At 32.3% G+C, this 13,855-nt stretch overlaps 1 protein-coding gene across 1 annotated transcript in view; it reads left to right on the forward strand.

Moving 5' to 3' along the window:
- The window catches only part of IntS6 (integrator complex subunit 6), a 47,564-nt gene that overhangs the window by 12,382 nt on the left and 21,327 nt on the right, over positions 1–13,855 (forward strand). The window contains exons 3-5 of the mRNA XM_067266168.1: positions 4,958–5,197; positions 8,762–8,945; positions 9,769–9,900. Of these exons, the coding sequence (XP_067122269.1) occupies positions 4,958–5,197; positions 8,762–8,945; positions 9,769–9,900 (556 nt within the window). The remainder of the gene's footprint in view (positions 1–4,957; positions 5,198–8,761; positions 8,946–9,768; positions 9,901–13,855) is intronic.

The following is a 13,855-nucleotide window of genomic DNA, read 5'->3' on the forward strand; positions in this document are numbered from 1 at the left end:
CCATGCTCCCTTTGAGGCAAACGTTGATATCAAGGAAATGAATGCTTGTGTCACTCTTCTGATCTAGCTTGACGATAAGGCCATATGGGTTGTTATTCATGGAGCTTATGAAATTGTTCAAGTTGGGCTCAGCCTTCCATAGAATAAATATGTCATCAATGTACCTCTTATAAACCAGAATGTTTGATAAGAATAGAAGTATGACCTTTTGCTCCAATTGCCAAACTACCAACTTGCATAAATCCCTGAGAGAGGGCTGCCCATAGGTATCCCCCATTTTGTAAGTATGTAATGTTATTGAAGTGGAAGAATGATGTATAACACAACATATGTGCTGGCTCCAACACATGTTTACATTGTGCATTTGCCCTGGGGCCTCTTAGTAACATATCCCTAAGTGCACAGAAGCATGGTTGTATTTTTATCGAGGGGTATAGGGATACGAACTCAAAAGATGGTAATGCATGCTTCTTCTGTTAGCCTAACTTGCCGCAAAATATCAATTAGGTCTATGGAGTTCTTGACATTTAAAGCATACCCCTTTAAGTGCTCCAATATAAAGTTGCGTACTGCATTGTCAAGCATCCTAGTTGAAAATCTATCTTTATCTAGAATGGTTCTCAGGGAAGGTTTTGGTCTTCATCAAACCTGACGAAGACCAAGGTCGCAGTCGAAAATGTTAGTATTCATTAAAATTTTGCTGTTACTGTGTTATAAAGGTTCTTGAGTGCAGATTGTCATGATTAGGGTTTTTCTTTTAAGAAAGTCTCAAGTGTGGGGTATTGTCATTGAACTGTATATGGCAATGTGGGACTGCAGAGTTTGAAATAGATGGTAGTCAGTTCATCCAAGTCAGACTGATCAGCTTCTCGAACGTCTTCTTCACTCTATGTGCCAACGTGTTGTCGTAGCAGTATTGGCCTTTATCAATTTTTGGATTTAATCTTGATGTTCAAATAATCCAGCTGTTCATAGTAAACTTCTTTCGGGACAGTGATGTTGGTTGGAAGCAGCTCCATTGTGATGATGCCAAACAAATACAGATCATCACCTTCTGTACTATCAACCCTTTGACATTTGCAACAGCTGGATGACCTTCGTTCACCCACAAATGTTTCGGCAAATGCTATGCAGGTGAGATCACGAGCTTCTTTATGTTGTGGCCACTTTTGAAGCGCTAGAGCAACAGCATGTAAATGTATACTTTTGAAAATTCGATATTGTTGATACTTCTATTTCCAACGAAATGTGTGATGAAATGTCCATTGGTTACTCTATTTATATACTTTTTCAGTTGTTTCTATAAAAAAAATTGAAGTGTCTAAATTTCAACTTTACAATCTGTATACTCACTGGCTACCTCCATAATTTTATTGTAGGTAGGATGATCAGACGACCCAGTTTTGCCTGTTTTTACTATTTGACTGTAGAATTAATTTTGTTTTGTTTCCTCAGCACGACGAAATGCAATTTATTAGATACAAGGCAGTTTTTTTACATTCTTTATTTATTCATTGATCGATACACATTTTGGGTCTCTGGTACCCCTCTTCAGTCAACTTTTTATTCTGTTGTTTATAGTTTCAAATATATCAATTAATTTGTATAATATTAAAACACATTTTTCTTCATAAATTTGAAACCATGTTTTCCTATTTACTTTGTTTCCTCAGCAGTTTATTAATGTAGAATTAATCTTTGAATAGAGAAATTTTATAAATATGCCAATATAATATCACCAATTTATAGATAAATAAATTTTAAAAACCCCTATTCGCTGATTCTGAAATGCGTTCCTAGTCCAATTGTAAATATTATGGTCAGCCTATTGTAGGTGTTTATGAACTACCCCAATTATGTAAACTAAGCAGGGCTGTGGAGTCAGAGTCGGAGTTGTGGAGTTTTGTATTTTAGTTGGAGTCGGAGTCTGAGTCATCAAAAATCCCCCCGACTCTGATTCCTTTTTACTTTCCCAACTTGTTATGTATATAAAAATATAAAAAACAAAAAATATTTGAATCGTATCACATTTGACTCTCCGAGTTTTTTGCAAATCTATACGTTTGGAGATCTCTCGAACCCAGAAAATGTCAAATAAAGGGAAAAATTTGCAAGTCTGCACGCGTATGTTGGCGTCTAATTTGTTTAATTTCTTTATTCTTCTCTGAACTATTAAACAATATCTCAGAATGAGTAAAGTTTAAGAAACAAAATTTGGCACAGCAGTGTGTGTATAAAGAGCATTAACGCTATTAAATTTTGGTTCTTTATTAAAGGTCGACAGGGTAGAGACATAGAAAGGGTCATGTGTCATATCTCCAGCGTGGTCAGACTTAATGAATATTTTACTCGTTATTAGCATTCACAATCTTATAATATAATCGACACGGGTTAATAATAATAATAATAATAATGATAAGCTTAGAGTTCAAATGGTTAAGAGTTGAAATTTGGTACACAGTTAGGATACATCATAAGAATGTACACTAAGAAGGGATTTTTTGAAATTCCTTTCGCGAGGGGAAGAGGGAGAGGGTTAAGGATTACCCCAAAGAACTCCGTTTCTACCATACTATTTTAGATGCCGTATTTTGCGTTTTTGTGAAAAATCGAACATACTTTTAGACCCATATAAAAATTCTCTAATTAGTCTCGGAAGAGAGAGGACCTAATTCTTGCACCCAGTGAAAACGGGTAAAATTGGCTATAATCTTCAGTGAATGCTGACTTAATAGAAGTGATTTTTTTTTTTTTTTGTAAGGAGTAATTCAGTTTATAACGGAGATGAAAAATAATAAATCAATCAACATAGCAAAATGAGCAACCTCTTTTTTTACCAGTATAAATGTTATATTTCTCATTCTTGACTTAGTTTAACGTATCTGTATACTTACATATTACCCAATATACTCGTATATTATGTACTGTACAACATTTTTATTAAACTAATTTGTTTGTATAAGAATGTATTTACTATTTTTATTCATACACGCTTACCAAATACCAATGCCATCATCAAACGAGTCAATAAATGTGAACTTATATATTCGGTAGATGTGTCAAATTTTAATGTTTAATTAATTTTTTAAAACTATTTTATTTTGTATTCTTTAATTGTCATCGTCATTACTTTCCCGGCTGTTATACAGTATAGGCCTGTAACAAAGGAAAAGAATGACGATTTGTCAAATAATGACTTTCTCAGATTTTTACTCTTTTGGATTCGGGAAGCCTCGAAATGTAGAGAAGTGCAAACGGGTGTTAGAATGCGTACCAACCGATTTAGTTCAACCATTTTCAAGCTTAATAATTCCTGCGTTAAACCATCCGACTCCGATTGAAAATTGTGCCTCCCATACAGTCTAGCATTCGTACATACAGAAAAAAAACCCAAATCTTTTGCATATCTCGACATTTCGAGGTGCCCCAAGTCCAAAAATTTGGGGTGGGATCATTTTTTGAACGATTGCTACACTTTTCCTCTGTTATATATAACAGCCAGAAAAGTAAAAATTATCATATTGATTCATTAATTAGCAGAATATTTTAGCTTTGGAATAAAAAAGTTTCTACATTCTATCTTTATTATAACTATATTTATTGGTGCTAATATTATGAGGTCACGTGATGATGTCAGAATTTTTGGGCCTACTTTGTTAACAAGTCCGCCCCCGGTCGGAGTCGGAGTCGAATCGTAAGAAAAAGTCGGAGTCGCGTAAAAATCTACCGACTCCACAGCCCCGAAATTAAGTATAAAAATAAATATGATTTATCATTTTTATTTCATGACTAATTTTCTTTATCCAGTAAAATAAACTTGAAAAATTAAATAGAAAATAATTATTATAAAATTACAATTTTATTATTGATATTAAAATTATTTTCTGTTTAATTTTGTTCAAAAGTTGTATGCAATCACTTAAACAGAATTTTGCCACGAGTCTTGTGTGTGTTTTAATATTTTCATTTTGTAATACATCGTCGTTTTGTTTCAGAATTTTGTTGCAAGTTGATGATTTTTAATATTTGTTTGAACTTCCAATGACTTTTTGTTTTTTACTCATGATTAAAATTTAAAATTGGCATATAACCCATTCCATTATGTGACCCGCACCTTTAAATTTTAAATTACCTTTCAAACACGGATAACTTGCATGTTATCCGCACGAAATTACAGTACTAATATTTAAAATTACGTAATGTACGGTACGGGATGGTGAATTTATAATGACCTCGATAAATATCTCGTAAAATATGCGTTTAATTAAAAAAATTGATCGGAATAAAATTTATATATTTTTCACGGCCTTTTCAATTTCATAAAATTTACCTCTTGCCACCTGTATTGGGACTGGCTTGGGTTTTTCTTTTTTTCGTACAGTCGTTTCTCCAAAACGACTTTTTCCTTTTTGAAACATTACACGTAACGTAAGCATGTCCGTTTCTGCGTTACAATCTGATTTTGAACTTAAATTCGTACGGTTCTGTAATAATTTATTAGCTCCGTAATGCTCGGAATGCTGCAAACGTCACAAAACTGCCTGCCAGTCTGTCTGTCAATCTGCTCCGCTATCTATCATGTGACCTGTGTGCAGTTTTTTACTAAACTGTCATACAGTCGTGTTCGCATCTCAATGCGTTCCTTAACTGAATATCCCTTCCCCCTAATAAGGGAGGCAGAGATATTCTTTCTAGATTTCTTCTGGTTTAATCTGTTCAAAATTGACTTATAGAATGATCGTGTAGGTCATTCTGTAATAATTGTCTCATATGTAAAAATACAGGTTTACATAAGTCTAATACAGAACTGAATTATATTTTGAACTAAAGAACAGAGGTTAAGTTCTCACATGGTTTCTAGTACAAACAAGTGAATCTTATGGTTATACCAAAAACATTGCTTTATTTTCTATATAGTGGCTTATTTATTTCTTAAACGTACATTTTAAATTTTTAGGCTGGATGGAAAGAAAGTCATGCAACTTTCATGTCGGAACTCAAAAACTTGCAATGTTACGGGATGACGATGTTAGGGGCTGCATTAAAACATGCTTTTGATTTGTTGAATATCAATCGCATGCAGACAGGAATCGATACTTATGGTCAAGGAAGATGTCCTTTTTATCTAGAACCGTCCATTATTGTAGTCATAACCGATGGAGGAAAACTTACCACCATACATGGAGTTCAAGATGAGGTAAAAATTTTTTCGCCTTAAGTGTAAAAATAGATGTATTGGAAATATAATAAAAATTCATTTATATCCATTTTTATTATTTAATATATTATTCCTTGTATCAAAAATTAGGAATTAATATCTATTTTTTTATTATCTGCTTTATACACTTCAGATTTCTTTTTCAAATATTGTAAAAACTGTGAGATATTAGAGAGGCTGCGGCTGGAGTTTTCATCTCTAAAATGTGAACGTCGAATCGCGCCGTCTTTTAATCCCAGAAGTTTGACAATGGCGTTTGGAATGTCGAGCGTGGCGTGTAGACGTTTGGCTTAAACGTCTGAATTTTTCTGTGTTTTGGGTTAAAATTATGACGTATTTTATTAAAATAACGATTATTTAAGCATTTGTGAATAACACTGTAAACAAACAGACGATTTTAATCCAGAAATTATTTAATTATTCAATTTTTTTTGCAAGTGATGTGAAATGCCTATAGAATTTTTATATATTTGTTTTCATAATAGCTTATCATAATTCTGTTGAAGTAAGTTTGTTCTTTCACGGCATCTTCTACCATCAACAGCATGATACATTTGTAAATTTGTAAAAATAATTTTCCAAGCTGCATTTGAATTGTCATTTGCATACAGATTTATATAAGCCACTCCTTCCCTCAACAAAAATATGTCACGAGAATAGGCAAAATGCATTGGAATTGTCCTGTCGTACAGTAGGAGACACAATGCTAATTAAAAATAATTATTTAGTGTTATTAAACATCCTCAATTTGTTTATTTACATTCGCCGGTAACCTTCGTCGTTCTTAAATGTTTCTGCCATTTTTCATCAATAACCCATGCATCAGTGCACAGTGTGAACGTGTGGCGCAATGTGTTTTACTTGAGTTCAAACGTCAAACGTGTACTCCTGCTTGCCGTACAAGTTTAAAGATTGAACTTCGGCTGCAACCTCTCTATTGTTTTGAAATTCTTTATTTGAGAACTGTAACTATCATGTTAGATAGTTTTTTTTCTATAGCAAATTGTATATATCTCGTTATACATTTGGTCGATCGTGTAAACTCTAGCTGTTGTATGCTTACATATAAAAATAAATCAACATACAAATTGTTTTTTATATCACCGAAAGAAATGTTGTGTGAAGCATTTATAAATACAGTCATAATCTCTCAATCTCGTATTATCAGAGAAGACAACTCGCATTATGAACGATACCTTTAAAAAACTGATACATTATCAAAATCCAATCCTTTTCATATAACAAATTCTTCGTAAGAGCATTCATAAATTATGTAAAGCAGTCGTGGACAGGTACGCAAGTAATTGTTATAATGTATTACAAGGAGGTGGGGTATTTATACAAATGTTATGTAATGCCGGGTCTCGACTCTTGTGTAACAGAGTGATTAATTTTTGTTTCCGAAGTGTTGTATCACGAATTGTGTTGTTTATGCCGTTGCTTTGTGCATTACATTATGATATGAGGAAAAATACGTTTTTAACTGCACTAATGGTCTTTGCTTCTCATAAGGCAATCTAGCTTTACAGGATGAAGTATTCGTCATAAAAATGGTCACTGGCCCTGTCCACGTAAAAAACCTGGAGATCATCAAAATTTACAAACACAGACTCGAAGGGTACTCGTGTGAACAATAGAGATAAAGACACTTTATCCAATGTATATCATGTATTAGCAAGTAATGTGCTTAAACATTTTATTATACATGCACGACGAGTGATCGTAATCATCATTCATCTTTATATTTGTCAAGTTACTGTTAGTTTTATCGAGTTTTTGCTAATTTTTATCTTTATATATTCATTTATTTTATCATGTTTTTGTTACTTTATATTTATTCCATAACTTGTAGGGTTTTTGTTCTTAAACATCTATTTTCATTTGCATCAAGTTTACAGTAGAAGAAAGTTATGTCAATTCAATCTTTTTCTTGTACTTACTGATTACATTATTAGATGATAGCTTATGGTTTAGTATCTATCATAAAAATAACTTATTTGGCTTCCTATTAAAAATATTTATTTCAGTATAGGCCATTTGTTAGTAGTTCTATTACATTTCATTTCTGTAGATGTAAAACACTCCTGAATTTGGCTAATGATAAGTTGTGGGACAACTTATCGTAAAGTAATCACACATTCTACATCCTAGACAGAAGCCTCGCGCCTTAAATCTTAAGTTTTCTTGTTAATCCTCCTCGTTTGTATATGTACCTTTACCTACAAACTGCCAAACTTAGAGAGATTATTTTACATTTGATAGTTGCAATACAACCTTCATTTCAAAGAATGTGTAAACAATAGAGAAGCCTGGCAATAAGTAAGAAATGTGGAGTCCATCTGTTAACAAAGCCTAATAATAGAACTTTGTTTTAAATAGATGCCACAGGTAGGGGTTTGTCACAGAGGCTTTGAAGTATAAAAGTCATTTTAAAGGACACGAAACTACATATCAGAGAAGGATTATCAACAGGAATAAGACTAGGAAAAATATGTTATCTTTTAACCAAAATTGTTTTAATAATAAATACTTGTAAAGTGCCAACTTAAGGTTTAAGTACTGTGAGGAATTACAGTGTTTAGTGGCTTCACAATTAACAATTTATATAAAAAAAAAAAACGACATTAATACTCAAAAAATTAATTGTACGCTAATTAGCTTTAGTCGTACGTTATTTTTAATTATTTTAATTTTAATTTCACGTGCTATTATCGATTTTGTGTGTTAAATTTAAAATAATGCCATTTCTGTTCATCTTTTACTCATTCTAACCGACGAAGCCATAGTAGTAAAGGCGAAAGTGCTTTTATTTATATTTTTATTGTTGAATCTGTGTCAAAATTTCTCAAATTTTATCACACACACAATTTTTTTCTGTTTATTTTATATATTTTTGGTATTGTCAGAAGTGATTTATAATGCTTTTCAACAGTTTAATATCATCACAAAGTAAACATTTTGAATTTAAATAGGTCAAATTTTAAATTTTAAACTTTGTTCTAAGCTTAAGCTTAGTAAGTTAAATACAGAATATCTGATAGGATTACTGTGAAACTCTTAAACACTTGAATGAGCTTTATAGGATTATTTAAACATGAAACTATAAATAATCTACAATCAAAATTCATTAACTAGCTAACTTTTAATGTTGTAAATGCGTTCACAGAGTGCCTACAGGCTTTGAAATAATGTTCAAAACATCCTATTAATTATATATAAATATATTAATTTCTATTAATTTGTTTTTGTATTCGTAAGCCTAGAACAATGATTGCCAGATTAAATCCGACTACTTTACCGCTACTATTAATAATCCCGAGTAATTTGGTACTAGAGGTAGGCAATCCGGCAATCGTTCGGCTTATTATTAAAATGTCAGGCTCTGGGACGTTTGTATATTTGAATTGTTGTTGTTACTAGATTTTGCAAAGAATTACGAGTTTAGTACAAAAATATTAAATTAATTCGGATACTTGATTAATTTATTTTAAATTTTATCGATAGAAAGTTTTTAAATCAAATTTTATTATTTCTTTTTTACAGTTAAATCTACCGATGCATTCATCTGTCCAAGGTTCCGAACTAACAAAAGAGCCGTTTCGATGGGATCAGAGATTATTCTCGTTAGTTCTTAGATTAACCGGTACGCCACCGGTCGAAAGGGATCCAAATTCTGTTGTTCCACCCGATACTTCACCTATTGATGCCATGTGTGAAGTTACTGGCGGTAAATTAAACTTTTTTTTTATTATTATTATTGTATTAGTCAGTGTTATTAATTGTTAATTTTAAGTACAGTCGGCCCTCTAATAACAGACTCAAATTTAATGGACAAAAACTTTTCTCTTCTAAAGGAAAAATTTATTTGTGAATAGAGTATATTACAAGGAGAGCTTGTAATGCTTCATGTATTTCAGACTTCCAGTGCATTTTTTCACAGTTCAAACTCCAAAGCGAAGTTTTGCCAAATTTAGCATTCAAACTCTGAAGCATTTGCAGTTAGTCGTTCGAATTACAAGGTACCACTGTATTAAGAGTCAACAAAAGTATCTAACTTTAATTTAAATTTAGTCTGAGTGGGATTTCTGGAATTTTTATTAGTCTAGTCTAGCTGGGAGATATCAGATTTTACTCTTTGTAATCTGATTACTCCATTGTGAATTTAAGAGAAGAATTAAGAAGAATAGGAGTAGGCAGTGTTCCACTTTTTCATAGGCAATAGAATAGTTCAGTTTCACCTACCTAACACTGTTGACGGTGCATAATATGGGCATCCACGGAAAAGTTTTCGGGGGGATAGACCTCGGAGACAATTACATCAATAAATTTTTATTTAATTATTTAATTTATGGGATTTTTTTTACGAGTAGATTATAGAATAAAGTGTTTACATCAATACAAAAAGACAGACAAAGCATCCCTTGGTCGAGGGCGTAAGGTTACGTATCTCAATCATTTTTTTTTTAATTAATTGAATAATCATATGAAGAATTGGTAAAATATTTTTAAACTTAATAATAATAATAATTTTAAAATTTTAAATTCTGTAGGTCGATCATATGCAATAACATCGCAAAGAATGCTAATGCAATGTTTGGAATCTCTAGTTCAAAAAATACAAGGTGGAGTTGTCATTTTTTTCGAGAAAATTGGACCCGATCCGCCTCCAATAAACAATGAAGGTACGTGCGATTAAAAATTTATTTTAATTTTATTCATTAACGTTAAATTTTGCATTTGACGATACTAACAAAAAAAAAGTAGTAAAAATATCTAAATTTCACAAGTACTCAAAGTTCATATAGTTATGAAGCAGATGGTTCCTAGAAACGACCACATAAATTATATTGGAGAGTGTTCCAAAAAATTTCTTGCATCCGTATAGGTACTAAAAGTCTTTATAAGAAATAGGTTAAAGCATTAATGCCCATATTCACTAATGAAATTTCAAATAGAGAATTTTGTAATCCAAGATTTTGAGCTGGTAACGTTATATTAAGAGTTAGTTTCGTTTTTATATTCGCCAATCTATATTTGCAAAATCATTAGAGTGCAAAGCTCTCCAAATTGTCTATTGTGTTACAACTTGTCTACACTGTCAAGTGCAAATTAAGTATATGATTTCGAAGTTTAGTAAACAGTATATTGTAACAGTAAAAGAAACTATACTAAATTTGAGGCAGAGGAATTATATTTGAAATTAGTTCCAAAATATAAAAATGTATTAAAAAAAAAAATAAACAAATGAAGTAATAAATATAGAGGTGAATGTAAATAATAAATATAGAGACAGATCGTAACAGTCACCCATGTTATATCACAATGAAATAATGAACAATTAGATAGTAAAATCACTTTATTGACTTCCAGCAGTGAGTATTAAAGTTCAGCTATAAAAAATACATTTCCACAACATAAATAGACTGTTCACATCTCTAAAATTAATACAAATTTCTTTTATATCAGCTTTGTATAATTCTATCATTTCCAAGTGATGGAGATTGTTAGGATTTCTAGTAGGTTCGATTATTGCCGCATCTTCCTGTGCGACTGTATGTCCTGCTGCTTGGCATAGTTTGCCAAGACCGTGTTATTTGAGTTCTTGATGATTGTATATTGAGACTTCTTCCGGGTTTCACACGGTGGCACCCGTGTATGTAAGCTTTCTTTGAAAATGCTGGTTTTCAAGTGGGATGGAATAAGACTCCTGGTGTGGTGGAACAGTTTTCTTTTGGTTTATAATTTCTGAGTACACTAAAAATTATAGGATTGTGTTTATAGGCTACTCTCACGTTGGTATTCTTTCTTATGGAATTTTTTTGATGTGGGAAAGCAATTTACCATGCATCTCCTTATGATATTCTGTTTGAGGATGCATTTGTTGTCTAATTATATGTCAAAATTAGATTATGTATTGTTTTGTTGGATAACCATGCAGTTTGGCAAGTTTATCGATGTATTTTAATTTCTTTGTAGTATCCATAACACTTATTCAGTGCATATACAGGTATACCTCGTCTTACGTCGGTAATTGGTTCCAGGAGAGGCGACGTAAGTCGAATTTACTTGTGTAGTTACGACGTAAGTTGTAGTTTCGACTTACGTCGTAACTAAACGCCAATAATGGAGGAAACTCCAATAATGAGCACTTAAAGACCGCTAATAAGACGACAACACAGGAACACAGATGTTTTCATGTTTCGTTCTCTAGGATTTATGATGATTACATTAACATTTACTATATAACTAGAACTCACTTGTGCCTGTGACCGGTGTGAAATAAATTAATTCAAGTTAACGAACGTTTTCTGGATCACTTGTGCCTGGTCACAGGCAGTTATATATTATACACCCCGGTGTGTATGAGGAAGATATGTAGATATATTAACATTTACTGTAAATACAGTCAAACCTGTTTTTATGCGGGGGATAGGGACCGCATTAAAAAAACGCATTAAAAAAATCTCACGAAACTTCACGAATGGCTGTAAATAATAGTTTTCGCAACACAATTTTAAAAATAATTTTTTTATGCGGTCAACAGGGACCGCATAAAAAAAAGTCTCACATAGAAAATAACTCAAAACCGTACGAAATAGAATTTATTGACAACAGATGTCAGCACTTGACTGCATCGTCTGGTCTATCGTCTGTTTTACATATTTTTGTCCAGGTGGTGTTTTGTTGACTTAAAAAGTAAATTATTTCATTTTTCGCATATTCATGCAATATTATTACTATAATAAGTGCATTTATGCTATAATAAGTTTATTTAGCTATAATAAGTCAACGTGAGACATGACGAATCGCACGAGACTAGTCGCCAACTATACCGCACAAATTAAAAATTCGCATTAAAAAAATCGCACAAATAAAAATCGCACATAAAAAGAGCGCATAAAAACAGGTTTGACTGTATACATATTTTAATATGATTTTATGTGCTTTTAATGCTTTTCTAGTGATATTACGACTTCAATGTTTGTGGCGGACGGATTTAAAGTCAAATAAACTGATTTAAACTTGATTTTTATTTTTCCATATACTTTTTTGACAAACAACGTATAATCGGGAACGACGTAACTCGAGGTATACCTGTATACTATTTTAATTAGAGATCTAAATTTTGAGAGAAGGTCAGATGAGTTCTACAGAATAAAGACTGGTTGGTACATGAGTCATCAGCATATGTTAGTGTGTATGCTATCATTCTTAAGATTGATGGAGATGTCCAGGAAATGGATGGAAATGAACTTTCTTGTTCAAGTTTCAGAGGTAGCTCGTATGGGTTATTGTTAAACCTGTTTAATAGAAGTTGTAAGTCAGGTTTCTTGCATTGTAAGAAACCTGACTTACATTCCATTATTAACCCTTTCCATGCGGAAAACCTTTAGCATTAAGTAAATAGGTGGAATTCGTTATGCGGCGCATTTTTGCGTTTTTTGGGTAATTTTTTAAATCGCGATATTTCGCTTCAATATCGCGCTATATTCAATCTGTTTTTTGTGTTTGATTAAAAACATATTACAGTTTACGATTGTATAATTTTTAGTTTTATACATATTTAAAATAATATGAAGTTTACGAACAAATTTGAAGGTTACGAACAAAAAAAAAAAAAATTAATTTACAGAGAATCGCTGAACTTTGTACATCTGTTAGATAGAAACATCTGTCCTCTATTAAACAAAACAAACCGCAGCTTTCTACCTAGAGCGGGGGAGAAGTTATTGCCATTATTCACACTATGTCTCTAATTACTTAGCTGGGAGAGTAGTCGATTGTTATCGTGAAGCGACACCGATTAGTCAGCTGTACGACTGTGTCAGTCGTAGAGCTTTGCTCTTACTTTTGTAAAATAATTAAATGTATTCAAAATATATATGAATTCATTTGACAAAAATTTTAAAGCCAAATTAACAGCGCGAACACCTTCCATAGACTTACTATAGGAAGGTGGAGTTTCCCGGGAATATTTATCGCTAGATAGTTTTAAAAACATATTTACTCGCCTAAATATTGTCGAATTAGCTAATTTAATGTCTAAGTGCATTAAATTAGTTAATTAGAATTAAAAATCGATTTAAAAAGCGAATTTACAGTGATTGTTTACATTTTACTTCGAAGGTTGGAGGCGGGGCTTTTCGCGACAATTTTTTCGTTTCATAAGTCTGTGATTAGTTAAAGTAACGTCAACAAAGACAGAAGAGACTCAATAAAACTGTAGAAGGAGTTTCCCTTTGATTGTTTTCAGCCAACTGTGTAGTTAACTGCGAAGATTTACTGTAGAATAGTAGGGGATGTATTTACCAAAATATTTATGGCCCAGGGGTGGTAACAAAACGTTTATTGGCTTAAACAAAGTCAATCGACATACAGAAAAGCGAATCAAAGCTAAGATCTCTGAAAAACTCGAATATAACGCAAATTAATCGAAGTTTTTGATAATTTTTTAATTTGGACCGATCGGTACGTTTCGCATCACCGATAAACGAAGAAGTCACGTGATACGGATCCGATCGGTACCTAACCGCATGGAAAGGGTTAAAGAGAAAGCAAGAAAAGAGTAGATGAAATAAGCCAATTCTAAAATATGCTTGTGATGTTTATGTGGTTTCTTTATGCTACAGGAAAAAA

This window comes from Centruroides vittatus, unplaced genomic scaffold, assembly GCF_030686945.1.
Source record: "Centruroides vittatus isolate TY-2023 unplaced genomic scaffold, ASM3068694v2 contig_2682, whole genome shotgun sequence".
Classification (NCBI taxonomy): Eukaryota; Metazoa; Arthropoda; class Arachnida; order Scorpiones; family Buthidae; genus Centruroides; species Centruroides vittatus.